This window comes from Carassius auratus, chromosome 1 (genome assembly GCF_003368295.1).
Source record: "Carassius auratus strain Wakin chromosome 1, ASM336829v1, whole genome shotgun sequence".
Classification (NCBI taxonomy): Eukaryota; Metazoa; Chordata; class Actinopteri; order Cypriniformes; family Cyprinidae; genus Carassius; species Carassius auratus.
The window spans coordinates 13,798,967-13,826,775 of record NC_039243.1 but is presented as its reverse complement, the minus strand read 5'-3'; the positions used below and the strand labels follow the sequence as shown (position 1 = coordinate 13,826,775).

Here is a 27,809-nt window from a genome sequence, read left to right as displayed (position 1 = left end):
ATGAGGACACAAGCTGCGTTCAGAACATGAACATGTATATTAACATACAAACTCTTTTTTGAAGAAACATACTTGAGCAATCATTTAGGAGATGACGCTTTCACTCTGTCATAATTCACATTAATCTCCCTTTTAATTTTGCAACATAGACATGATGTTCAAGTCAAAAATGTGCTGAACTAAGAGGACAAGTTTTGGCAAATTTGTAACAGACTTCTTTCCTGCATTTCTTCCTGGATACTCGCACACAATAGATGAATGAACCTTGGTGTCCTAAATGAGTGCAGGTTAATAGTATGTAAAGAAGGTGTCTATTCATACCTGCTCACCGTCACATTTGTGGTTTTCAGTACACATTCAAGCATGAATGAGTTTTTGTAATTTTTTTTTTTTTTGTGTGTGTATAAAACTTTGGGCAAGTAGTCTGAAAGTAGACCACCAAAGACTTGATGGACAAAAGCGTCAAATTTTATATTTTTCGTTAAAATTGAATTAACTGTTCAAATGTTTTATGTGTTGCATTGTATTTTAACAAATCAAACAAAGAAAGATGTCCCTTCCTCTTCTGATATAATTTTGTGTTGTGTGATATAAAGAATGTCACAGAGGCTGACACTAATGTGAGTTTAACGGAAACAGACGGTTTGGCCGAACTGTATTGAGGAGGAGGAGGTTCTGAATCTGGGCTTCACGATTGGCTCGTTCATCATCAGCGCAGCCACCTCTGCCGCTAGGTGTCCTGATGGAAAAGTTTGGTCCACGTCCACAATCAGATTGTTTGGCAGGTGAGAAACACACAGATATCTGTATAAAATTAGACAAGCTCAATTCGATGTTGCATGTTGGCTTGACAAAGTCTTGCCTGAAAGTTTTCAATACGATCTACTTGCAACCCACATCTTGGTCACTTCCAGCAACTCTCTGTTTTATGAATTTCGTAGTTCATGCTTTGCATTCTCCATGGTTTTGATTGCAGTAGCATCTTATGATCCAAAAGGTCAGTATTATTATATACTGCTAAATAATTTGATAGGTCAGCCATAGTTTTTTTAAAGAAATGAAGGCATTTTTTCTTCTTTTCTTTTACAGTATTATGTTGCGTCCTAAGACTTATTTTATTTGTAATCATTTAATGTGCTTTGTGGTCTGTTTTTGTCTCTCCTCATGTCTACTGCCACCATGCTCATGCTGGTGATTGGGATCACCTGTCGTTGATTTGCTGCCCATTAACCTCAGCTCCATTGATTGGCTGCAGTCGGGAGAATGTCAGCATATAAAGCCAGCACCATCTCACAACAAGGAGAGAGGGAGAGAGAGGGTTGCAGATGCCAACTTGCCACATGGACTTCTTTTCTCCTTGTTCCAGATAGCGTCATCTTATGTTGTGGAAATCTGTTAACTATTGGGGCAATTGTAGATATAGTTTGAGATGTATGGTTTTGTTTAGAACTTAAGGTTTTCTTTTAAGGAAACCTGTAGGGAGGTGGGTGCCATTTTTGTTTGAATCTGCTTTTCTCCTGGTTATGGGTAGTTAGGGAGAAAGGGAAATTTATTTGTTATTTATTTACTCTTTGTTTTAATGTTTAGGTAAGTTATGGTTAAAACTGAGTTAGAAACCTTTTTGTTTGTTTTGTTGGCCTTTGCCCCCTCCTGAAGTTTGTTTCCTCTTCTCCTTTTTCTTTAGATTCAATAAATACTTTTTCTAAGTTTACTAGTTTTGGGATGTGTTACTGGGACTAGAGATAAGAAGGACCTGTGCTCTTTCTCTCTCTCCAAAACTTTGTTACTGCTATGCCTAGTTCCCCTAGATGAGCTTAAAGATAATAAAGCTAGCATGTAACAAGTGGGGGCTCGTCCTTTCATGTGAGTACCGCGTTGTACTGTAAGTATCTGCTCTTTTTTTTTTTTCTCCCCCTTCTGTTTGGCTGTTTTCTTTTTGGTGAGGAAAGGCTCCTGTGGTAGTGAGAATTATGGAATTTGATTTGTTGTCATTTACTCTTTCTCCTACCATAGAAGTTTTTGAGGGCTGCAGAAGGGCAGATTTGCTGTTGATTGCAGACTTCTTTAATGTTGAGGTTCCAAGGCAGGGTACAAAAAAAGTAATTAAAGATTGCTTGCGGGCAAAGTTGGTTGATGATGGAGTTTTACCAGATTACTCTGCTGTCAGTACTGAGGAACAACCTGGGAACACTGCAGAGGCTGTGTCAGGTGAGGTTTTTCCTCAGCTGGCAGCTGAGTCTCTGAGTGAAGCTATGTTAGCTGTCAAGTTGAAGGAGTTAGATCTTGAGATAAAAAGGCAGGATTGTGAAGAGCAAAAGATCAGGCTTCGTACTATAGAGGCACAAGCAGAAAGGGACATTAAGATGCGTCAATTAGATTTGCGTGCTCAGGAGTTAAATCAAAAACCGATTCCTATGCCTCGCTCTAGACTCCCTTCTGCTGTATCGCCTGTCGCTTCACCTGCTGTTTTTGTACCTCAAGTTACGGATAATGCGACTTCTGAGACAGATTTTGATGTTGGCAGGTATCTTAAACTTGTACCACCATTTAGAGAAGCGGAAGTTGATTCGTATTTTGTTGCTTTTGAACGGATTGCTACAAAATTGCGGTGGCCGAAAGATGTGTGGGCTCTGCTATTGCAGTGCAGTCTTTCTGGTAAAGCGCAAGAGGTTTGCTCTGCTTTACCAATAGATCAGTCCCTTGATTATGATATAGTGAAATCTGCCGTTCTACGAGCGTTCGAGTTAGTGCCTGAGGCATACCGTAAAAAATTTAGGTCACATTTGAAAACAGCCAAACAGACGTTTGTTGAGTTCGCAAGGGAGAAGAAAACCCTTTTTGAGAAATGGTGTCTTTCCAGTGGGATCATGACTCTTGATCAGCTTCAAGAGCTGCTCTTGCTGGAGGACTTCAAACGTTCTATTCCAGAGAATGTTGTTGTCCATTTAAATGAGCAGAAAGTTGCAAACCTTTTCGATGCCGCGGTTTTTGCCGATGAGTTTGTGTTGACCCATCGGACTGTGTTTTTCCCCCGCACGTCGTGTTAATGTGCCCCCATCCACTTATGAAGTATCTGATAGGGAAGCAACACGTGTTTTCTCACGCATTGGCAAAGGTGAGACTCAATCAAGTGCGCGCCGTAGGAATCCTTCAAATGATAAACGAGTTTGTTTTTACTGTCTCGACAGCAGTCATTTAATTTCTGACTGTAAGGCGTGGAAGCAAAAGAACTCCGCTTCCAAATCTAAAAGTGTTGCACTCGTACACCCCATATGTGAGGAAAGCCATATGACCGCTCTGTTCTATCAACCTTTCTTACTGACTGGTTCAGTGTCTGTCTCAGTTGACTCTGAGTGTAAACCCGTCACCATTTTGCGAGACACTGGGTCAGTTCAGTCATTTATCTTAGAAGAATTATTGCCCCGGTCTACCGAGACTTATTCTGGTACAGACATGCTTATACGTGGAATTGGAATGCAGTGTATAAATGTTCCTCTTCACAATGTCTACTTGAAATCAGACCTTGTAACCGGTACTGTAAAACTTGGTGTACGTTCTCAGTTACCTGTCGAGGGAGTGGGTGTGATTCTAGGAAATGACTTAGCTGGCGGCGAAGTTTTTCCCCGACCAATTGTGGTCCATACCCCTAAAATGTGTGATCAACCTGACCTAGCCCGTCAATTTCCTGCAGCTTTCCCTGCATGCGCTGTGACACGTGCCCAGTCGGTTAAATTCAGAGACATGGTGGATCTCTCTGAATCGTTTTTGGTGTCGCATGATGAACTTGTGGAGGATAACAAGGTAGTAGAGGCAGAAGTTTGCCCTATTTCCGAGAACGCAGTTACAGTTCCTTTAAAAGTTGGTAGGGAACAATTGGCTGTTGCACAGAAGTTAGACCTTTCATTAGTGAAATGCATTGAAGCTGCTGTCCCCCTGAGCCAAGTGGCTAATGCTAAGGTAGCTTATTTCTTTGAAGATACAGTGCTCATGCGTAAGTGGAGGCATGAAACTCACAAGGATTCACATGAATCGAACCAAATTGTATTGCCAGCTGATTATCGAGAGCAGGTGTTAAAACTGGGTCATGAACATGTGCTATCAGGGCATTTGGGTGTCACAAAAACCTTTCGTCGAGTTTCCCGGTACTTTTATTGGCCTGGATTAAAATCAGATGTGTCTAAGTTTTGTAGATCGTGTCCTGTATGCCAATTGGCTGGGAAGCCCAATATAAATATACCAGTTGCCCCTTTGCAGCCGATACCAGTTATGAGAGAACCTTTTGAGCGACTCCTTGTCGATTGTGTTGGTCCTGTACCAAAATCCAAGTCAGGACATGAATACATTTTGACCATCATGTGTACCGCGACACGTTTCCCAGAAGCGATACCTTTACGTTCAATTAGAGCCCAAGTGGTAATTAAAGAGTTGGTGAAGTTCTGCACTACCTTTGGTTTGCCTCGTGTTGTGCAAACTGATCAAGGGTCTAACTTTACATCAAAGGCATTCACTCAGACCCTTGCTGAATTGGGGATTAAACATCAGCTCTCAAGTGCGTACCACCCTGAGTCGCAGGGCGCACTTGAAAGATTTCATCAAACCCTTAAATCCATGTTGCGCTCTTATTGCTTAGCCAGTGGGAAGGATTGGGCTGAGGGTCTTCCATACCTTCTGTTTGCTGTTCGTGAAGCAGAGCAAGAGAGTATTGGGTTTAGCCCCGCTGACCTTGTTTTTGGGCACACTGTGCGTGGTCCTTTGAAGTTGCTAAGTGAGCAATTATTATCTAAAGCTTCATCTCCTGTGACTGTACTTGACTATGTCAGCACTGTTTGTGAGCGATTGCATAAGGCCTGCGAACTTGCTCGAGAACACTTGGTTATAGCCCAGTCAAAAATGAAGACCCGCTATGATAAGAGAAGCATGAGTCGTAGTTTTCAACCGGGTGATAGTGTTCTTGTTCTCTTGCCTGATCCGGTTTCTGTGTTCCAAGCTAAATTCTCAGGTCCTTATGAAGTCAAAGAGAAGCTCAGTGACACCAATTATGTCATTCACACTCCTGACCGCAGGCGAAAGACCCGTGTATGCCATATAAATATGTTGAAGCAGTTTATTGTGCGTGGTGAGAAATGTGTTTTTTCCCTTGTTCCATCTGTGGCTGTTGCTTCTGCTGGTGTGATTCCAGAGGATGAACCTGTTGGGAAGGCTGTGCAAGTTGTAGCTAAACGGCTTCAAAACTCTGCCATATTGAGTGACCTGCAGAGCTTTCTTGTACACCTGACAAAAGAACAGAGTGAGCAGATTATTCGAATGGTTCAGGACTATCCTTCAATCTTTTCTGACGTGCCCGGTAGAACAACCATGCTAAAACATAATATTGTGTGTGAATCTCTTCCAGTTAAGCAACATCCTTATAGAGTAAACCCTAAAAAGCGTGACATAATGAGATCTGAGGTGGAGTACATGCTGCAGCATGGAATAGCAGTGCACAGTCAAAGTCCATGGAGTTCGCCCTGTTTGTTAGTGCCCAAATCTGACGGCTCTTATCGTTTCTGTACCGACTATCGTAAGGTTAATTCCTTAACGAAACCTGATTCTTTCCCTCTGCCTAGACTGGAAGACTGTGTTGACCGGGTAGGCTCTGCTAGGTTTGTCACTAAACTAGACCTGTTAAAGGGTTATTGGCAAGTCCCCCTAACTTCAAGGGCATCTGAGATCTCTGCATTTGTCACGCCTGAACACTTCCTGCAATATGAGGTGTTAGCTTTCGGTATGAGAAATGCTCCTGCCACCTTCCAGCGCCTTATGCAGGTGGTTTTGACAGGAGTGCCAAATTGCGATGCGTACTTAGATGACTTGGTCATCTATTCAAAAACTTGGGAAGATCACGTCAAAACTTTGAAGTTAGTATTCAGTCGCCTGGCGGCTGCCTCCTAAACCTAGAATCTTGCCAAATGTGAGATCGGAAAAGCTGTGGTAACCTATCTGGGGAAACAAGTTGGCCAGGGTTGTGTCAAGCCTGTTGAGGCCAAGGTTGCTGCCATACTTGAGTTTCCTACACCCCGTAACAAGCGTGAGTTACGCCGGTTCTTGGGTATGAGTCGGTACTATCGGGGATTTTGTTGTAATTTCTCCACTGTCGTGTCACCCCTCACAGACCTTCTCAGTACTACAAAGAGTTTTAAGTGGAACCCTGAGTGTGATCATGCTTTTAAGGCCGCAAAAGATCTTCTTTGTTATGCTCCAGTGTTGTCTGCCCCTAACTTTGATCTGCCTTTCAAACTCCAAGTGGATGCCAGTGGTACTGGTGCTGGGGGAGTTCTGCTGCAGGAGGACTCCCATGGAATTGACCACCCTATCTGCTACTTCTCCAAAAAGTTCTCGAAATGCCAGCAACGCTATAGTACAATTGAAAAAGAGGCCCTTGCTTTGCTTCTAGCTCTTCAGCATTTCAAGGTTTATTTGGGAAGTAGTGCCATACCTATTGACGTGTACACTGACCATAACCCACTGACTTTTCTCTCCCGCATGTCCAACTCCAATCAGCGTTTGATGCGCTGGGCCTTAATTATCCAGGAGTATTTCCACATCCGTGGAAAAGACAATGTGGTGGCGGATGCACTTTCTAGAACTGCAGATGTGGAGACTTAAGTGGGTTGGTTAACCAAGTCAGGTTTGAATTGCACTCCTATGGGTGTTCTAGGAGTAGTTTATTTTACAATCTGTGGGTTGTAAAAATTTAATGTTGGGGGTGTTGCGTCCTAAGACTTATTTTATTTGTAATCATTTAATGTGCTTTGTGGTCTGTTTTTGTCTCTCCTCATGTCTACTGCCACCATGCTCATGCTGGTGATTGGGATCACCTGTCGTTGATTTGCTGCCCATTAACCTCAGCTCCATTGATTGGCTGCAGTCGGGAGAATGTCAGCATATAAAGCCAGCACCATCTCACAAGAAGGAGAGAGGGAGAGAGAGGGTTGCAGATGCCAACTTGCCACATGGACTTCTTTTCTCCTTGTTCCAGATAGCGTCATCTTATGTTGTGGAAATCTGTTAACTATTGGGGCAATTGTAGATCTAGTTTGAGATGTATGGTTTTGTTTAGAACTTAAGGTTTTCTTTTAAGGAAACCTGTAGGGAGGTGGGTGCCATTTTTGTTTGAATCTGCTTTTCTCCTGGTTATGGGTAGTTAGGGAGAAAGGGAAATTTATTTGTTATTTATTTACTCTTTGTTTTAATGTTTAGGTAAGTTATGGTTAAAACTGAGTTAGAAACCTTTTTGTTTGTTTTGTTGGCCTTTGCCCCCTCCTGAAGTTTGTTTCCTCTTCTCCTTTTTCTTTAGATTCAATAAATACTTTTCTAAGTTTACTAGTTTTGGGATGTGTTACTGGGACTAGAGATAAGAAGGACCTGTGCTCTTTCTCTCTCTCCAAAACTTTGTTACTGCTATGCCTAGTTCCCCTAGATGAGCTTAAAGATAATAAAGCTAGCATGTAACAAGTATCAGCTCTCATATTTATTTCTGTGTTCATGAATGGGTTTTGAGGAATATGTCTAACCTTCACTTCACTAAGCTTCACTTCAGTAAGACATGTGTACTCAAACACGTACACACAAATATAAAAAACACATTAAAAGTAGACTGACTTGCATCAGCATTTTCCTTAGATATATGGTGCTTATTTCAACTCTTCTTATATTTATCCAAGATAACTACAAACCTGTTTCCCAAAAAGTTGGGACACTGTACAAATTGTGAATAAAAACAGAATGCAATGGTGTGGAATTTTCGAATTTCAATATTTTACTCAGAATACAACAAAGATGAGATATCAAATGTTTAAGCTGAGTAAATGTATCATTTTAAGGGGGAAAGAGTTGATTTTAAAGGGGGGGGTGAAATGCTCGTTTTCACTCAATATCCTGTTAATCTTGAGTACCTATAGAGTAGTACTGCATCCTTCATAACGCCAAAAAGTCTTTAGTTTTATTATATTCATAAGAGAAAGATAGTCTGTACAGATTTTTCCCGGAAAAACACGACCGGCTGGAGGCGTGACGTGTGGGTGGAGCTAAAGAATCACGAGCGCGAATAGAGCTCGGGCGTAGACGTCATGGAATGGTGCATTGTGGGTAACGGCGGCCATTTTAGAGGCATCGCAAAGCAGGTTTGTAATAAGATAATAGCCAGTCTCCAGAAAAAGTTATAGAACGTGACAAAAAAAAGTTGCCTATACCTATACGGACAAACTTAATAATGAAGCCAAACAACGCTACTTAAAAAAAAAAAAGAGGTTGTTGGCGGAATCGATCCCTATGAACACATGAAAGTTTACCAAGCCTCAGTTTCCCTGATCATTTCTCCTACCGGGTCTGTGGAGTGAGCGCTTACACCTCCGATCAATTTAAAAATGTCACTTTCACTTTTTAAAAAGTCACTGGAGGCTCACCTGCAGATCATAAATGGATCTGCAAATTAAACGTGGAGAAAACAATCTTTCTCACTAAGGAAATGTTAACATTAACCAAGCATCAGTGGTGACACACACACACACACACACTTATCAGATTCTGCGAGCTATGAAGCTTGTCTATGCGGGTTTGTTACACTTCAGGAGTAATTACTCACCTATCATACTTGCAAAAATCCACTGTTTTCCTCCGGTAGTTCTGTAATCCGGTATAATATTGACGAACATTCACCTCAGACACAACCCACCATTCACCAAAACAAGACGCTTAACTTCCTATTTTGAAGTTCGTTCCAGTTTATTTTTTTTTTTTTTAAACAAGTTGTTCAAATTTGTTAAATACAGTCAGCACAAAAATATCAAAAAGCAAATTAAGTTCAGGATTGGGTCAAAAGAAAATGTTTAAACAAAAAATACAGACACTAAACTGACTCCCTTACTGGCCAAAAACTAGAGAAAACGTAATGTGTTTGTGTGTGTGTATGTGAGAGAGAGAGAGAGACCATACACAACATGTCTCACCATAACTATGTATTATAATATTATCGAAGGTGATGGTTTCCCTCCGTACAGCGGCGACCCAAGCCATCTGACGCCTCTTGGTGATTTCAGACACCTTGTGTTTTTTTTCCAAGTAGGAAAATGTTGAAAACTAATATGATTCACGAGGCGTTTGCCCTGTCGATCATGAAACCGATTACAGCAGTTCACAATACAGCAATACTGAACCATTTTCCAAAAAATAATCAAAATTAATGACCAAATGACCAACGTTACCTAATGCCTACTATACAGTACATCTACTTCTGTACCGTGATTCCCACAATGCATTGCGACGTGACGCAACGATCCCGACCTCTATAGGCTTTTGCGTTGAGAGCATGTGGAACCTGGGACATTACCGTGAGGAAAAAAACATCCAAAACCAACCATGGCTTACAGTCAGATTCAGCAGTTTATTTATGATCCAGAATCAGATCTCGAGGCTGAAACTGAACGAGAGCAGCAGCAGCAACAACTCGCTCCGAGCGGGGCTCGAACCCGGGTCTCAGACATGGGAGGCGGACGCACTAACAAGGAGGCAGAGATATTTGAAGCAGTTTTACTCACCGCCTGCGGTTCCAACACACGATCGTGACCCTTTTTCGTTGGGACTGTATCATCCTTAAGAAATAAACGATACGCAAATTCCGTCGTCAAACTGGGCCTTGTTTGTAAAACAAGCATTTTCGAAATGCAGGGAACAAACAAAAACACTTGCACAACTCCGTTGATGCTCTGTAAAAATAAACTCCATCCACTGGTCCCTTAATGCTGTTTTTTTTTTTTTTTTGGTAATCTGTGCAGGGTTGTCTTGCCCTGGCAACCAAAAACACACTTCTTTTGTGACATTTCATGACGCTCTCGCTCTGATCAGTTTACGTCTGTTGTGCTCTCAGTGCTCTGGTCTATGGGAGCACGCGCTCTTCCGGGAGAAGTGCCTTAGGACCATAGACAGTAAAAGAAATGGACACAGCGACCCCATTGGAACTCAATTGAGACAAATGAAGCCCAGTTTTAGCGTTTTTTAGCACTTCCGTTTCTGACGAGCAGACTCAAACGAAGCTTGATGACGTCAGCAACCTGTCTGCCAGATGTAAATCTTCTAAGTGGCTGTGCGTGCAAACTGCCATCGTTAATCTTGTAGAGACGGCGAGCTTGAGCGCGGAGTTCTTTGTCGTGAGTGAGCAGGAGTAAGTATTCGGATTAATTATTTTGTATAGTATTTTAAAATGTAACGCCAGTACGCCATATTAAGTTAATTGCCTGCGAGCTTCTCCACCTGTCTGTACGGTAATGCGACAGAGAGCCGAGTGGTCATGACGCAATCGTTAGCCTATTTTTTACAAAAAGTGTTTATACGGGGCCATAATGTAACATAGAAGGTAATGGAGCCCTTTATACATTGTCGTGTATCTTTAGAAATAAATAATGGACAAACAGAGTCTTTAAACGCCTCAGATGTAAAGTTATTCGCTGTCAAAGTGACGCCAAAATGAATGGGAGTCAATGGGAATGCTAACGCAAGTGAAGTTCTGCTAAAAGATGGCAGCCCCCACCCGACTTCAACTTCCGGTCGAGTTCCTTGCCCCTTGCATTTTGACGTCACTATGACAGCGAATAACTTTACATCTGAGGCGTTTAAAGACTCTGTTTGTCCTTTATTTATTTCTAAAGATACACGACAATGTATAAAGGGCTCCATTACCTTCTATGTTACATTATGGCCCGGTATAAACAGTTTCTGTAAAAAATAGGCTAATGATTTCGTCATAACCACTCGGCTCTCTGTCGCATTACCATACAGACAAGTGGAGAAGCTCGCAGCAAATTAACTTAATATGGCGTACTGGCGTTACATTTTAAAATACTATACAAAATAATTAATCAGAATACTTACTCCTGCTCACTCACGACAAAGAACTCCCCGCTCAAGCTCGCCGTCTCTGCAAGATTAACGATGGCAGTTTGCACGCACAGCTATTAGAAGATTTACTTCTGTCAGACAGGTTGCTGACGTCGTCAAGCTTCGTTTGAGTCTGCGCGTCAGAAACGGAAGTGCTAAAAAACGCTAAAACTGGGCTTCATTTGTCTCAATTGAGTTCCAGTGGGGTCGCTGTGTCCATTTCTTTTACTGTCTATGCTTAGGACCCATATAAGGAAATTCCACTCCATCTAACGTCACACAGAGCCATACTCGAAAAAAACTTTCTGAAACTTGTGACAAACCGGAAGGAGTATTTTGGGAACAAAAATTCTCCTTAAAACGTACAACTTAATTTTTGAAACTTTGTCCATGTTTAGCATGGGAATCCAACTCTTTAACAGTGTAAAAAACTCAGTATGCATGAAATAGCATTTCACCCCCCCTTTAAATTTCATGGGATCAACTCATCTCAAAAACATTCTGCAAACGTCTGGGGACTGAGGAGACAAGTTGCTCAAGTTTAGGAATAGGAATGATGTCCGATTCTTGTCTAATACAGGCTTATAGTTGCTCAACTGTCTTCGGTCTTCTTTGTCGCATCTTCCTCTTTATGATGCACCAAATGTTATCTATGGGTGAAAGATCTGGACTGCAGGCTGGCCATTTCAGTACCTGGATCCTTCTACACAGCCATGATGTTGTAATAATTGACCTTCTGACCTTGACCCTTACGCACAGAGATTGTTCCAGATTCTCTGAATCTTTGGATGATATAATGCAGTGTAGATGATGACAACTTCAAACTCTTTGCAAATTTTCACTGATAAACTCCTTTCTGATATTGCTCCACTATTTTTTTGCCGCAACATTGGGGGAATTGGTGATCCACTGCCCATCTTGACTTCTGAGAGACACTGCCACTCTGAGAGGCTCTTTTTATACCCAATCATGTTGCCAATTTACCTAATAAGTTGCACATTGGTCCTCCAGCTGATCCTTATATGTACATTTAACTTTTCCTGCCTCTTATTGCTACCTGTCCCAACTTTTTTGGAATGTGTAGCTCTCATGGAATCCAAATCACTTTCAACATTTGATATATTATCTATATTCTATTGTGAATAAAATATAATTTTATGAGATTTGTAAATTATTCCATTCCTTTCTTACATTTTGTACAGTGTCCCAACTTTTTTGAAATTGGGTTTGTATAAAAATTATAACTTTGCAACGTTGCCATTTGACCTATTCTATATTCTGAGTTCCTATTGAGGACATGTGTAAAGTGAAATGCAAGGTGCCTTTAGGCTATGCTTATTTTTCCTTAATTGCTATTTGAATACTGCTCCTCATTATGTAATATCAAAACACGTGATTGTTGCATTTCTTTCTATGCATAAGATGCAAATGTCTGTACTTGCATGAGAGCTACTGCTTTTGTCTGTTGCTGATCACTTGTACGTTTTCCATCCCCTCACTCTACAGTTTGGCATGCTGATCTCAGCCAATCACAGCACAGATCAGTCTTCACGCCCTCTACTCCACCAAGCCCACCGTCTCCAACACAGCGCACATTAACATGCACTTTCCTGGCTTTCCCTCACATGCTCCTGTTTTTACACAACCATAAATGTATTATTAGGATGAATTTAAATGGGGATTATATTTTGTAATTCACTTCATTTATGCATGTGGGTATTTGTGCCGTCACAAAGTCCACAACCCATTTTACTTTTGATTTTACTTTTACAATTACAATTTTACTTTAATCCATATTCAACAAGGAAAATGTGGATGTTATGAAACTTGAAGATGTGATACATTATTTGGTAGTTAGATAATTTTGTCTTAAAGACATGCAAACATTGCCACAATGTTCCCTTTTTAGTTTACCAACCGCACTGAACTATTCCACCCTCCTCTTTCTGTCCCATTTCTTTTCTTTGTGTCTGTGATCTGTGTGTTTACTGTCCTGACAGTCAAATTTAATAGTTCCAGACTAGCACACACACACACACACACACACACACACACACACACACACACATACACACACACAAACACACACATGCTCTGAGTTGAACTAAGATAAAAACCTGTTTTTATATTAGTTTCGCATGCATACTGTATGAACTGCATGTATATAATATAAACAAATTGACAAACTGCTCTTTAAAACTTTCTAAATGGAGTATCGCATGTCACACTGAAGGACATTTCAGCTTCCTGAAAGTATTTCATTTCAGCAGCCTATTTATATACTAAAATAGTAGGTTTGAACAAAGTAGAAGAGCTTGAAATGAACTGTTTGTGTTTGCGTCAGGATATCTGTGTCTCTGTGTGTTTTTTGAGTTCTGTTTGGCATGTGTGTGTGTGTGTGTGTGTTTATTTGCTTGGAATGGTAGAGCATTGAGCATTGTTGGCACAGCAGCACATGCCTAGCTCAGCATTTTATCATACCCACAAATATATTATTCTATGCTAAATGTTTCAAGTAAATCAGAGGCAATTATACACTCAGAAAAAAGTATGAAAGTGCCACTGGTGCAGCTCGCTTTCAAAAGGTACTATATGTATTTTTAAAGTACTAATATGTACCATTAATGGTTAAATAAGGTACAAAGATGCACCTTTTAGCATTTGTATCTTGGATTACTGACCCAATGACATGTTTGTACTTCTTTTTCTAAAGAGTGCATGGAAAATTTGGTTTGAATTCAGAGAAAAAAAAGATGGGCAGAATGGTTGATAATTAACCCGAGTGCTACACTTGCAGGGTTATATGCCTGTTTTTTTTTTTTTGCTTAATCTCTCTAGTATCACTCAGCCTATGTGTGTGTGTGTGTGTGTGTATTTATGCATTGAAATATAATTATATGTATAATTATATATAATTTACTCATGTTCAAGAAACATCTTAAGACTCATCTTTTTTGCCAGCACTTAACCAACAAATACTAGGACTTTTCGTCTTTCATATATAAAAAAAAAAAAGAAAAAAAAAAAAAAAACCTCTGGCTATGTGTTCTGTAGTATACTAACTGAGACTTGTCATGTCATTTGTATACTGCTGTTGTTCTCTTGTTGGTTTGATTGCTTCTATTGTTCTCACTTGTAAGCCACTTTGGATAAAAGCGTCTGCTAAATGATTAATGATTAAATGTAAATGTAAATTATATATCACATAATAAATATAATTACATATTAAACTAAAATTAAAAACTAAAAATAAATCCTATAACATTTATGTATTTATTTCATGTGATACATATATAATTATATATAAAACAAATAAATAAAATAATATAAATCAATTAATTAATTTATTTATTTGTTTTTGTATATAATTTATTTGATAAACTACATGAAAACGGTTATGTATAATAATTATGATGAAATAAAATAATATCATAAAATGATGCATTTATTTATTGACGTACTTTTGAATCAGTAGCACGCACCCACATCGCTGATGTTGTGTGGCTGAGGGTTGTTTCCAACTTCAAGCTCATACTGCTCTCTAGTGGCAATAGACAAACGTTACAGTTTGAATACATTAGTATGTTAATTTATGATTCTTTTCTCCATGATTGATTTTCTCAGTTGCCAAATATGTTTGGAGATGTGCGGTCTACGATTCTTTCCTCCTCGGCTCTCACTTTCCCAGGAGACAAGGTAGAGATTTATTTAAAAAAACATACAACAAACACTGTGATCAACACCGATGCAAAGTATTTGGACAAATGCTTTTGTCTTACAGTGCGGCATATGAACATGACTCTTTCTGTCTTGTCCTCTAGCTGATCTACGATGTGGGCGTCTCTTTTTCTGTTATATTCTGGTTATGGGCAGCGTCTTCCTCAACTGCTTTATTAATAGGCCAGGAGAATCTTTTCCTGACCCTGAGGATGTCAGATACACGTAAATACATGCTAAATACACTATAAGTCCAAAAATACCACAACATGCACTGTACTTATTACTTTTTAAATTTAATTTCAAAACGATATATAATAAAATAATAGTTATTTAGCAAGGGCGGATTAAGTTAAGCAAATTTGACAAGTAAAGACTTTTATAATATCACAAAAGATTTCTATTTCAAACAAATTCTGTTCTTTTGAACGTTCAATCCATGAGAATATCCCAAAAAATATTATGCAGCACAACTGTTTTCGACATTGATAACAATATGAAATGTTTCTTGAGTTGCACATCAGCATACAGTTAGAGTGATTTCTGTAGGATCATGTGATACTGAAGACAGGAGTAAAGAAAACAGTTACAGTTAAATTATCATATTTCACAATATTTACTGCATTTTTTTATCAAATAAATGCAGTCTTGGTGAGTGTAGGAGACTTTTTAAATAATTAAAAATCTAACAAAGCCCAAACTTTTTTAACAGCAATATCAGAAGAACATAACAATACAAATAGACAGTGTTACACAATATATACACAAATAGCTGTGTCTATTATTGTAAAACTGTACATGAATTTTTGTTTCTCTTTATTTCATAGTATAGTTGTGAAGTGGAGAGGTGAAGCGATGGACCATAAGATGACTGAAGAAAGTTCATTCACTCAGGACACTCCTAAAGAGCAAGAGGTGCCCAAAAACCCAGCCTCCAGTGATGGAGCAGCTGCACAGAGCCAGGGCAGCTGTCACAATCACACTGTCTTGAACGACTGTGAATCTGATCATAAACTACTCTTGATATTATCAATGTTTTCGGGTTAGCAGGATCCCGTCCCTTCTACAGTTCTGTGTGCTCACCTATTTTCCTGTGGAGCATCATCAGCATGGCGATGACCCAGCTCCGTCTCATTTTTTTCATGGGTGCCATGAATAAGATGTTGGAGTTCCTGGTTACCCATGGTGACCCTAATCGTGAGCATCAGCTAAACCTTTCAATCTTTCATTTGTTTTTAATGGAATTGAAACATGTGAAAAGAAACATATGCTCTTTTAAATGTGTTTTGGTAACTTTGCTCCAGAACAGATGGGTAAATGTAATCAGCACAAGCTTACAGGCGTTTGCTGTAGTTTTGCAGAAGCATGTGTCTGTGGTGGGTGTTTGTAAGTGGGTAGTAAAGATGCTCCCTTAAATTGGCTTTATATTGCATTATTTTCACCACCGGTTTGTGCCTGTTTTAGCCTCAGAGGAGTTAGTGAAGGAGGTAGAAGAGAAAGGTAAGAGAGTCCTGTTATTTTCACCAAACCAATATACACCGATTTTGGTTTTGTAACAACCAGTGGCCTTAAAAATTATTTGGACACTTATAACACACTTAAAGGGAAAGTTCTCCCTAATATTCTGTCATTATTTGCTCAACCTCAAGTTGTTCCAATCCTGAACAACTTTCTTCTATTGAACACAAACCGTTTTTCTCCATTTTGGAGAATGCTGGTAACCAAACAGTTGACGGTAGCTATTGACTTACATAGTATGGAGAAAGAAAAAAATATATATGGAAGACAGTGGCTACCGTCCACTTTTTGGTTACAAACGTTCTTCAAAATATCCAATTGTGTTAAACAGAACAATTGGAGGGTGAGTGAATGATTACACTTTTGTTTTTGGGTGAACTACCCTTTCAGTATATCATGTGACATTGCATTAGATGACAAAATGTCAAACCAAGGATTATTATGTTTAATATGTTGATGTCTAATAGTGTGTATCAGTACGATATCAAGATTAAATGGCAACATGATTCTGGAAAGTGCTGGAATAGTGAATGGTCCCGAAGATAAATGGAGGTCTCACGGGTTTGGAACAACATGAGGGTAAGTTATTAATGACATAAATGGATAGTTCAACCAAAAATCTAAATTAAGTCAATTTATTTGTATATTTTTAAATAAAAAGTTGGCTGTGTGTAATATTTGCTTTTCATTCTATCCTTAAACTATTTATTTGTATATTTAGCTACCCAACTAATCACTTTGGCACTCTGAGGGGCCAATACATTTAGTATTGAGATGAATGTTAATAATAGACCAGATTTATGAATTATGGTATCATGGCACTTCAGAAACTGGGCTTCATGTTCAGTCACTGTAAAGACTTGACGAATATAAAACAGTGTTAAAAAACAAGCAAATGTGCAATTTGAAGCATCAGTCAAGACTTTGACTGCGTGATTGGGCAGGATCTATTTTCATGGCTTTTCTTAACAACCAGAAAAACATTATGCAATGACCTACAATATATAGTTTGGAGTTTTCTACATTGTTATTGCATTGACAATTTGAAATGTCCATTATAATGGTAGTTAAATATGACCAAACTTTTTCTCGTCAAGCACCTCCTGTCTCGTCACTTTTGTTAAAATCAGTATAAAATCTAAATGTGCTTTATTTACTTTCTTTAAAAAAAAAAAAAACTTTGTTATTGTGCACAATTTATCATTGCACATTATACCAAAGACAATCATTTTGTGTTCATAATCATTTATCAAATGTTGATCTAACTTGCTGAGATACTAAGGCTCTGTGCCGGAGGTTTCAGGAGAGTAGCTCACGATTAACTGAGAACTCTGATTCTACAATGTTATGATCTTCATTGTGTATGTGCGGGACACAGACACGTTCAAATTCATTAGTAAAACATTTTTCAGTAATGCTCACAATTTATGGAATGCAGAGAATGCAACAATTTTATGTACAGGTAAACCCAATCCCAAGACTCAGGGCAGTGTGAAATGCTCACTTTTCCTTGCCATGGATCATTTGAATTTTAAAACCTTAACTTTAAGATTGTTTTGTCATCCCTCTCTCACAAAATTTGATGTACCGTATTTTCCGGGCTATAAGTCACACTGTTTTTCATAGTTTGGCTGATCCTGCGACTTATAGTCAGGTGCGACTTATTTATCAAAATTAATTTGACATGAACCAAGAGAAATTAACTAAGAGACATGAACCAAGAGAAAACATTACCATCTACAGCCGCGAGAGGGCGCTCTATGCTGCTCACTGCTCCTGTAGTCTACACTAGAGCTGTAATCGGGCCTCAAAGTTAGGCCCGACAGGACCCGAGCCCGACAGGTTTCGGCCCGAGCCCGACAAGTACATTTTGATTGACAGCTTTTTTAAAGCCCGAACCCGTTTACAGCCCGACATTATTCAAATGTGCGCACGCATACAGCTCTTTTGCCTTTTGTCAACAATGAGTAATTTATTAATGTTTTAACATAATTTACTCATAACTAACGTAGACTAGACCACTTGGAAGTTGGAATAAAGAAATAAAATAAGTCCTCTGTAACATCGTAACATCTCAGCATTCTAGACATATGGGCTCATTTAACCTATAAATAGACCAACGCACCAATAAAAACGAGTCATTTAAAAAATAAAAATAAAAATAAGATAAATTTTAAATTAAAATGGGTATTTGGCAATAACGAAATTAAGATAAAGGCTCTGCCGGATTTGCTTTATTCTATAAAAGAATAATGCCAACATTAGCGTAAATACTCTGTCAACATTATGCATTTAAGACTCAATGAATATTTAGTTATCATTTGAAAAAACATTACTCACAGAGATTAGGCTAGGTCTACATGTTTTTGTGGAGGAAAATGATTGAATCTACTGTAGATGTCTTCAGCGCGTTCCTGCGCTCACTGATGGTGCATCATTATTCACTCATTATTCTCATTATAAGCATGGTCAAAACTTTTCCACACCTCGCTCAGAGTTTGCTTTAGTTGCTGGTGTTTGCTGGTGCAACCAAAACGTAATCACCAGAGGCAAGCCTCCGTTACACCTGCTCAGCATTCATTTTCGCATCTTTCTCGTGCTAATCGAAACACATCACATGACCGCTCGTTTACCTCGCAAACCGTAGCGCAAGCCAGAGCCCGGCCCGAGCCCGGCCCGAGCCCGCGAAAGATGATAGAAATTAAGCGGTCGGGTTCGGGCAAAGATCTTCAGCTCTAGTCTACACTGAAAACATAGAGCGGCTGGAGACGGTAATGTTTTCTCTTGGTTCTTGGTTCTAAATAAATGCGACTTATAGTCCAGTGCGACTTATGTTTTTTTTCCTCGTCATGACGTATTATTGGACTAAAGCAACTTATACTCAGGTGCGACTTATAGTCCGAAAAATACGGTAAATGCAGCTTTATATTACAAACGGTATTGCACAAGCCAGTTTTGCACTTTATTCTTGCTTTCAGAAGTGCTGTTCTGTATGCTACAGAACTGATTTTTCAACATAATGGTGCTTGTACTGAGCTCATGTCTGTAAACATGCTTGAAGGAATAAAATCTAATAAATTCAAAGATTTTCTCACAAATCAGCCATTTCTTAGCTGATTATTTATTTCAAAAAAAAAAAAAATGAGTCTAAAAAAAGTTCATGATCATTCATCACACTCATAAATAGACATAGAGGCACTTAGACACTTACAAATACAACAGATGTGATGTTTACCAGGTGTTCTGGTACATTACATAATGATATACTCTCACACATATATACACACATCTGCCATCTGAATCACTGTAACATTAAATCTGTGACGTCCCAGAAAAGGCCCAATTATCCAGCTTGTGTTTCATCGAGTTTTTCCTGCCACAGAGGCAGTTCTCATCTCAAGCTGCTGCTGCTGGGCTGAGCCCCAGTCATGCCTGGCTGATCAGGGCTACGGCGATTCTGCAAATGTAGAAATAACAATAACTGTATACATTTTACTGTATTTGTATCAGTGATATCAGGTGTACTATTTACCGGAAATGTGTTTTACTAATGTATGATAATGTATAAAACAAATGAAAAATAAATACTCTACAGTGAAAAGCTTTACAGTCAGTGTGACTTTAAAAGAATACTTTTCATTTACAGTCAAAAGTGACAGTAAAGACAGCAGTTCAGCATATTATTAGAATGATTTCTGAAGGATCACGTGACACTGAAGACTGAAGTAATGATGCTGAAAATGCAGCTGTGCCATCATACATATAAACAACATATTTTAAAATAGAAAATATTTACTTTAAATTGTAATAATATTTCACAATGTTTTTACTGTATTTTGATCAAATAATTGCAGCCTGTGAGCATAAGAAACATAGAAACCTACTGACCCCAAACTTTTAAACGATAGCGTAGAAGAATTAATGTGTAATCAGTAATAACTCCAATTTACCTTCTTCTTCTTCTTATCTTTCTTCTTTTTCTTTCTGTCCGGGTCGTCGTCCTTCTTTTTCTTCTTCTTCTTATGGTCTGAATCTGACGGCGTTTCTGTGGTGAAGATGTGAGATTGAGAGTTAAGATTTAAAGCATACGTTGATTTCTTTGCATGCTTATGTTTGACCGTCACCTGGTGGTAATGGATCCTGAGGCCGATGATGTTTATGCTTGTGCTTGTTCTTCTTCTTCTGTGGTTGAATATGCATTAGTCTGTACTGCTCTGGTAACTTTGTCAGGACAGAGATAGTCACATAAATCATGCATGCAAAACAACAACAAACATCTGACAAAGCAGGGGCAGCATCAGTTACACTTGCCTCCCTAAAAGGCGATCCTTCTTTTGTCTCTCTCATGCGCACACACACACACACACACACACACACTTACAGGGCCAGTGTGTAGCCTGAAGCCAGTCAGCATAGCCCCAGAGAGAGGACTGAACGAGTTGTTGCACACTGGTGGCTTCTCAATGAGAGATCGCATAGAGCTGTTGTCCTGAATGCTTGGGCTGTCGATCATTCCTGGAGTACAGAAAGATCAAACACAGTGTACTTTCAATACAGGTATAATGGGCACATTTTTTTTTTTTTGTGTGCACAAGGCTTAAAGGGATAAATCACCAAAAAAGGAACTTAAAGAATGTTGGTAATCAAAATTGACTTCCAGAATATTATTATACTATAGAAGCCAATTGCTACCGTCAACTTGGTTACCCACATTCTTCAAAATATCTTCTTTTGTATTCAAAAGAACAAAGAAACAAGTAAAGGGTGCGTAAAAAATGACAGAATTTTCATTTTTAGGTTTACTACACATTTAAGATTCTAGAACCGCTGTCAAATCGGCAGTGAAAGGTAAAAGTATGCATACACACCAGGAAGCTCAGGGAGGAAGTTGCTGAGTTTCTCCTTCACCTTCTTCCCACAGAACTTGTTATAAGCGTGCTCCAGGTTGTAGTGTGTGATGAGATTTGTGTCTCCCGTCAGCTCATTCTCCACTGTGAAGAAGACATGAGAGGGTTAACAGGTCCACGAAGGTGCCCAAAACAGCTCTTTTAACTCTAAAATAACCCTCTTCCAAAATTTTACACAGTAACTAAAGTTTCTCAATCTTTTTGACTCCAAGGCTAATGTTTCTTCTGGTACATCTGCTGTAATGAATGACAATGTTTTGTTTTCAAAAGTTTATCACAGATTACAAGTATCAAACAAAAATTTTAATTAATTATATATTTTATTTAGTTATAAATGTAACATTTTCTTTACGGATCTCACTCTTTTCAATCAATACATAGGAACGGCATATTTAATATACAAATGGTCAAATAATTGTAAGACTTTCATTAATATTTATTAAATTATGCCAAGTGACCAGGTTAACAATCACAGCACAAAATACAATGCATATTGTTAATAAAAACAACCTGTATTTATTTATTTTTAGTTTTTGAATAACTGTGATGCTGTAATTGGGTAATCTTAGTAATGTCTTGTGATGTGATGTGACATATATTGTATGCCATTGTATGGTTTTGTGGTCACCAGGATAAAGTAAAGTACCATGGTTATTTGGACATAATACCATGGTATTCTCATGTAAATTCCTGGGTACACACTATACAAGCACTCAAGAATGACACCGACTCTGACGCAGCGCTTTATAATATATTATTACGACAAAATCAATAATATCCTTAATATTAGATACAAAAGAGGAGCTCACTGGGCAGTTCTTGCAGCATGTAGAAGGGCTCGTTCATCGCGGCGGGTTTTCTGATCGGACCCCCTTCATCCACCATCTGATGAGGGAAACGCATCGGACCCATGTTTTGGGATAACGTTACCCGAGACTTCCCAGATCCACAGCCGAGCGCAGATGGCCCAGCTGGACCCTGTGAGTCAGGCTGACCATACAGCGAGGACAACATCTCTGTCATGACGACAATATTACACTACGATCTTATCATTGTGTGGACGGTTGTCTTCGCTTTACTACCGCACGACTTCCCTGACGATGTTGACAATTGCTTCCGGTTGTTTGAAGAAATTTACCGTAATTTATCAAGTACTTGGTCGTATTTTGCACAGCTTCTAAATTTGACCAAACATCAGACTTACATTATGGGTTCTAAAAATGCATCATATGGTGTAACACTGTACTTTATTTACATAAATAATTATATAAGATGAGACAAATATGTAATGTTTGTTTATCACAAATTCATGTTAAAATCGTCGACGGAAGTTTATTTATTACGGTAAATGAAAAAAATGACATACTTCCTCTCGTCCTTCCCTTTATGTGACATCATGACCAATACGCGACGTCGTTTCAGAAAAGTGACCAATCAACGGGCGTGTTTCAAAGAGGCGGGGCGAATTTTTCCTTCGTCCGCGGTGACCTCTGTCCCTTTAAATCCCTTCATTCATTTGCCGACGAATATTGTCTCGCATTGATGCGGACCCTGCTGTCTCAGATCACCTCAGCACTCATTCTCTAAAAGAAATCAAATAAAAACAAAGAATGGCTTTATTAACACCTCTCTTCGCGTTTCTGTATCATTTGCCGCAGGTTTACAAATGGCTCCTAAAGCCGTACTACATCGCCTCGTTATTTATGTCTGTCGCGTTCCTGCTTGTCCGCAAAACACCTGGGATCTGCGAACACCTTTCGACGCAGCGCGAGGACGGCAATTCATGCGATTTTGACTGGGTATGTATAAAGCAGACCTTTGGGGGTTTTAACATGCTTGTTGAATGATAACCGACACAGTTAACGTGGACTGGGCAGTGGCCAGCAGAATTTGGGGGTCGCTATTTAGCTGGCAAGAATTTGGACTACCATGCATATAAATGATGCATGTGGAAATAAGAATTGGCAATGGTCCCACGTATGGTGCATCTGTGTAATTCACGGTTATATATATAAACATGGCACACAATGTGGTCCAACAGCCTGAACAATACAGCAAAAACGGGCACTGTTAAATACACAATAATGTGTAAAAAAAAGTATATTAAAACTACTCTCTCTCTCTCTCTCTATATATATAATATCAATATAACACTGTGATTTTCGTTTTTTTATTTAGTGTCTTTACTATGCACTGACATTTAAATGAATGATAGCCTTTGTTCATTCACTTTTTTTCAGAGAGAGGTGGAGATACTGATGTTCTTAAGCGCCATAGTCATGATGAAGAACAGAAGAGCAAGTAAGAGTTTCGCCCTCTTAAAATACTCTTTTTCATCATATGCATAATTTTCTTTACAGCCTTCGTTATTAACATTGAAACTTCAGCAGATAATCCTCATGTGTACTGAATCTGACGATGCTAAGGTTGGATTTGAAGGTTTTGTTTATACACTAAACGTTGGGGCACCTGTGAGTCTTTGTGCTCTCAGTGACGGTTGACGTTGTGTTTGTTGTTGAATCAGTTTCTCTTGTCATTCAGTGTTTCTGTTACCCTCTGTCCCCCTCCTCCAGCTTTGCGGTTCAACTCGACCCCTTTGCGTGTGGTTTTTTGAATCACAAAACAGTGCAATATGAAAATATGTTCTTTTTTTTATATCTTTGCTCCCCAGTTACCATTGAGCAGCACTTGGGGAACATCATCCTCTTTAGTAAAGTAGCCAATGTGATTCTGTTCTTCAGACTGGACATACGTTTGGGTCTTCTCTACTTGACATTGTGTATTGGTCAGTATTTTTTTTTATCTTTTCACAAGATTGCAAACAGTGATTCAATGGAAACGTAATTGGAGTCCTCCTCCTTCGAAAGAACTCTATAGACTACAACCAAATATTAAGGAAATGTAGTAAAAGTTTATTATTGTTAACTAAATAAAAAAAAAAAAAACATTATCTGAAAAAAAAGCAAAAACTTTAAAATAATTTTATTTTAGCTAGTTGTCAAGGCAGCACTTCTCATTTTTGTTAAACTAAAATACTAAAATAAATAATAATAATAATAAAACTAAGACACATAAAAAAACATGACTATAAAAAATACAAAAAGTTAGAACTAAAATTAAAATGAAAACTGAAAATATATCAATAAAGTCTAATTAAAATATGAACACAAACTATAAAAGTATATAACTGATCCTTAAATGACACTGATGTTTTCTCTTCTCATTGATGCAGTTTTCCTGATGACCTGCAAACCTCCTCTCTACATGGGCCCTGAATACATCAAGTACTTCAGTGATAAAACCATTGATGTGAGTATGAGCTCATGTTAGCCAGTCTGCTTTAGAAACAAGCACTTGATGATTTGCACAGAATGGAAAAAGAAGAGCGGAACGATATGAAGAGAATGATTGGGGAGATGTATAGTAGAAGAGCACCAGTGATGGGGCGTCTCATGGCATACTAATGGCTGACTTAAAACATCAAAGGGAACTTGCCTGAGTGTGCTTGGCTTATTAGTAACAGAAATTCAAAGGCCATAAATGCTTATCACTATTGCTGCCCAATATTCTTTGCAAATAAGCCTTTGGGTGTTTAAAAACAATCATTCATTCAAAGAGAGTTTTAAACCAATGGTAATATACGCTCAAACTTCAGCCACATTCATAGTTGAACTTTAACTTCAGCAGCCTGAGGGGAAGATCGTATTCAGGTATATGTTTGAAACTGTTCGGTTTATTCTAGTGAGTGCAGATGATCACTTTTCTTTTCTCTTTAGGACGAGTTGGAGAAGGATAACAGAGTGACCTGGATCGTGGAGTTTTTTGCTAACTGGTCACCAGAGTGTCAGTCTTTTGCCTCGGTTTACGCTGATCTGTCCTTGAAGTAAGTACACTGCTTTTCACTGTGGTTTAAAAGTAAAAATAAAAATTCAGCAGACACATTCAGTTGATCAAAAGCGACAGTAAAACAATAATTTGTCTAAATATTGCGGTTTCATATATCTTACCGACCTCGATCTTTCGAGTGTTACATTCAGCTGCTCATCAGTTTCTGTGAATAGAAATATTCTGAATAGAAACAATTCACTTCTCTCTCACGCAGGTACAACTGTGCAGGGCTGAAATTCGGCAAGGTGGACATCGGTCGTTACAGTGAAGTATCCAAAAAGTAAATTCAGCTCTGCTGTGTCTCACTGTTTCTCTGAGCTAATTCCATCTGACTGGGACAATATGCAACATTGTGTTTGTTTTGTTTTTGTTTCCCTTCAGGTACAGGGTCAGCACTTCTCCGCTCTCGAAGCAGCTGCCCTCTCTGGTGCTCTTCCAGGGAGGAAAGGAAGTTATGAGGCGCCCTCAGGTGGACAAAAAGGGACGGGCAGTGTCCTGGACCTTCACAGAGGTATGGCTTAAAGGGATACTTCACCCAAAAATGACCATTAATTACTCACCCTTATGTCATTCCAAACCTGTAAAGCCGTCATTCATCTTCAAACCACACATGAAGTTATTTTTAATTTAATTCAAGAGCTTTCTTTTTTCTTTTTTTTTTGCTTAGACAGCAAAACGTAACTGAAACGTTTTATTTTATGGCCCAAAAAAGTTACATCAAATGTGACATTGGTGGTTCAACCTTAATTTAATGAAGCTATGAGAATATAATTATAATTATCCCTTTAATCAGACCTTCAGAGTGACAAACTTTGTCAGAAACATCCTTCAAAAACTTCAGCGGTTTTTACTCTTTGTATACGTTTCTGTACTATACAGATAAATGTGGTGTGATTATTATTTTTGTTTCCAGGAAAACATCATCCGCGAGTTTAACCTCAACGAATTGTATCAGAAATCGAAGAAGCTTGACAAGACTAAAGGAGAGAAGTTCGAGAGGCCCGCTGAATCTGGGTTTGCCCCTGTGCCTGAAGAGGAGGAACCGGAGGCCGAGACCATCGCTGCGATGGACACAGAGAGCAAGAAGGACAAATAGAAAGAGCACTGGGGATCACTATGGGACTGGAGCGGAGTATGCAGAGAAAGAATCAACGGAATGATTGTGTTATTGTTTCTTTTTGTATAATGTATTAGTTAAGTGCAAAATCAGTCCAATAATATAGTAAATCCTTCTATTAATACATATTTAGATTTGATAATCATTGATATGCTGGACACAGTATGCACAGGCAAAACTGGTATTTGGGACATTGATATTCAATCTCTGTTTTAATTTAAACAAGTTAAACCATGAAACATTGGACATCTACCTCGAATATGGTTGATCATTGTGAAGTGATCATTAGTAAGGGGATATTTTGTGATGCATATGCATCACTATTGGGGAACAAACATTTTATCAGTTCTTTTTCTGTTCTACTGTTAATCTTCCCATTCCATCGTCACTCCTAGGATTTTTTTTTAGATATTTGTGAAATGTAGCTTGGTTGGGTAATGGTACCGACTACTAGACTGAATTCAGTGGTCCAAAAAGAGAGGGTCTTTTATGCCAAAAGTTCAGATTCAGTTACCTTGGACATTGAGACCCAGTTACACATTTCATTTTTAGAGAGAATATACTGCAGTATACTAAAGTCTTAAATGTTTTGTATATTAAATGTATTATTTTAATTTACTTTATGCCGAATGATATAAGCTTTTAACATTTATTTTTTATGTTAAACTGACAGGCACGGAAGAAAGCTGCAGGCAGTCTTCACGATTTAACCTTTTCTAGTCATTACATTGACAGTTGGAAGCTTTTATTGTCAATTTGTTCATGTAGAAAACTGTCATTAATTCCCCCACAAAAAAAACAATATTGTTTTAGTTCCCTATCGAGTAAACAATTCTTGATTTTTCACTAATATTTGATGAATTGATGTCTGAAAGATGTGCTAAGTGCTTTGAGTGTTTTTTTGCCATTTCAATAAAACACTTTGTTCTTCACCTCCTGTTTTGTTGAAGTTGTGCATTTTATCGGTTTGCTCCAAATTTAGAGTAACCAAGCAGATGTTTGACAAATTATTGTGCTAATTTCAGCTGATCTAAATCACTCATTAAAGCATTATTCAATTAGCATTTGAAATTTGCACTTAAACAATCTACACATATTCTTCACAATGACATACCATGTGCAGTGGCTACCAAAAAAAAAAAAACCTTACGTTAAATAAGACCTTTTCTTGGTAGACCTTTCAGAACAATCTATACTAATTCAATAGTAACCACAGGTTCGTCACATTAATAGGCCGTTTCAAAACCATAAATGAACCAAGTACCAAATACATTCTTTCATAAACATGAAATTATTTATATACATTTATATAAATCTAAAAATGAAAAGCTTAATTTTAAGACTATTTAGATCTATCCATCTATCCATCCATCTCTCTCTCTCTCTCTCTCTCTCTCTCTCTCTATATATATATATATATATATATATATATATATAAATGACAAGCTTACATAAAAGTATTCAAATGTAAAAACGACTAAAAAAAAAAGTTATATATTGTCTTAGCATCAAAAAATTCTCTGAGCTGAGATTCATGAAACAAACAAGGGAGCACATCTAACATTTTCAGTATTTCTAGGTACACCAGGTTATTTTCCAATGCTGCAACAAATTAATGAATGTTTTGTCTACACTCACAACAGGGATTCACAGATTTGTTTTTGGACAGATTTTTTTTTTGGGTGTGTGTAGTTTTCTGAAGATTTTGTCTATTAAAACAGGAGCAATGCATAAAGAGACAAATAAAGCCT

The 27,809-nt window shown here is 38.4% G+C and overlaps 2 protein-coding genes and 1 pseudogene across 2 annotated transcripts; 2 read left to right on the top strand and 1 right to left on the bottom strand.

Moving 5' to 3' along the window:
- Window positions 1–258: 258 nt before the first annotated feature.
- Window positions 259–16,185, top strand: LOC113109084 (large neutral amino acids transporter small subunit 3-like; annotated as a pseudogene).
- Window positions 16,186–19,232: 3,047 nt separating this feature from the next.
- Window positions 19,233–22,188, bottom strand: LOC113073085 (mediator of RNA polymerase II transcription subunit 19-B-like). The gene is made up of 6 exons (XM_026246014.1): window positions 21,863–22,188; window positions 21,015–21,137; window positions 20,528–20,661; window positions 20,271–20,367; window positions 20,097–20,191; window positions 19,233–19,603 (listed from the first exon to the last, which is right to left on the bottom strand). Exons 1-6 carry the CDS (start codon window positions 22,074–22,076, stop codon window positions 19,538–19,540), a joined length of 729 nt encoding a protein of 242 aa, XP_026101799.1. The 5' UTR covers window positions 22,077–22,188; the 3' UTR covers window positions 19,233–19,537.
- A 357-nt stretch (window positions 22,189–22,545) lies between these two features.
- LOC113073012 (thioredoxin-related transmembrane protein 2-B) lies at window positions 22,546–26,990 on the top strand. The gene is made up of 8 exons (XM_026245911.1): window positions 22,546–22,852; window positions 23,294–23,354; window positions 23,725–23,838; window positions 24,286–24,362; window positions 24,830–24,936; window positions 25,156–25,221; window positions 25,323–25,452; window positions 25,855–26,990. The coding sequence occupies exons 1-8, from the start codon at window positions 22,664–22,666 to the stop codon at window positions 26,035–26,037; spliced, it is 927 nt and encodes a 308-aa protein (XP_026101696.1). The 5' UTR covers window positions 22,546–22,663; the 3' UTR covers window positions 26,038–26,990.
- The last annotated feature ends 819 nt before the right edge of the window (window positions 26,991–27,809 follow it).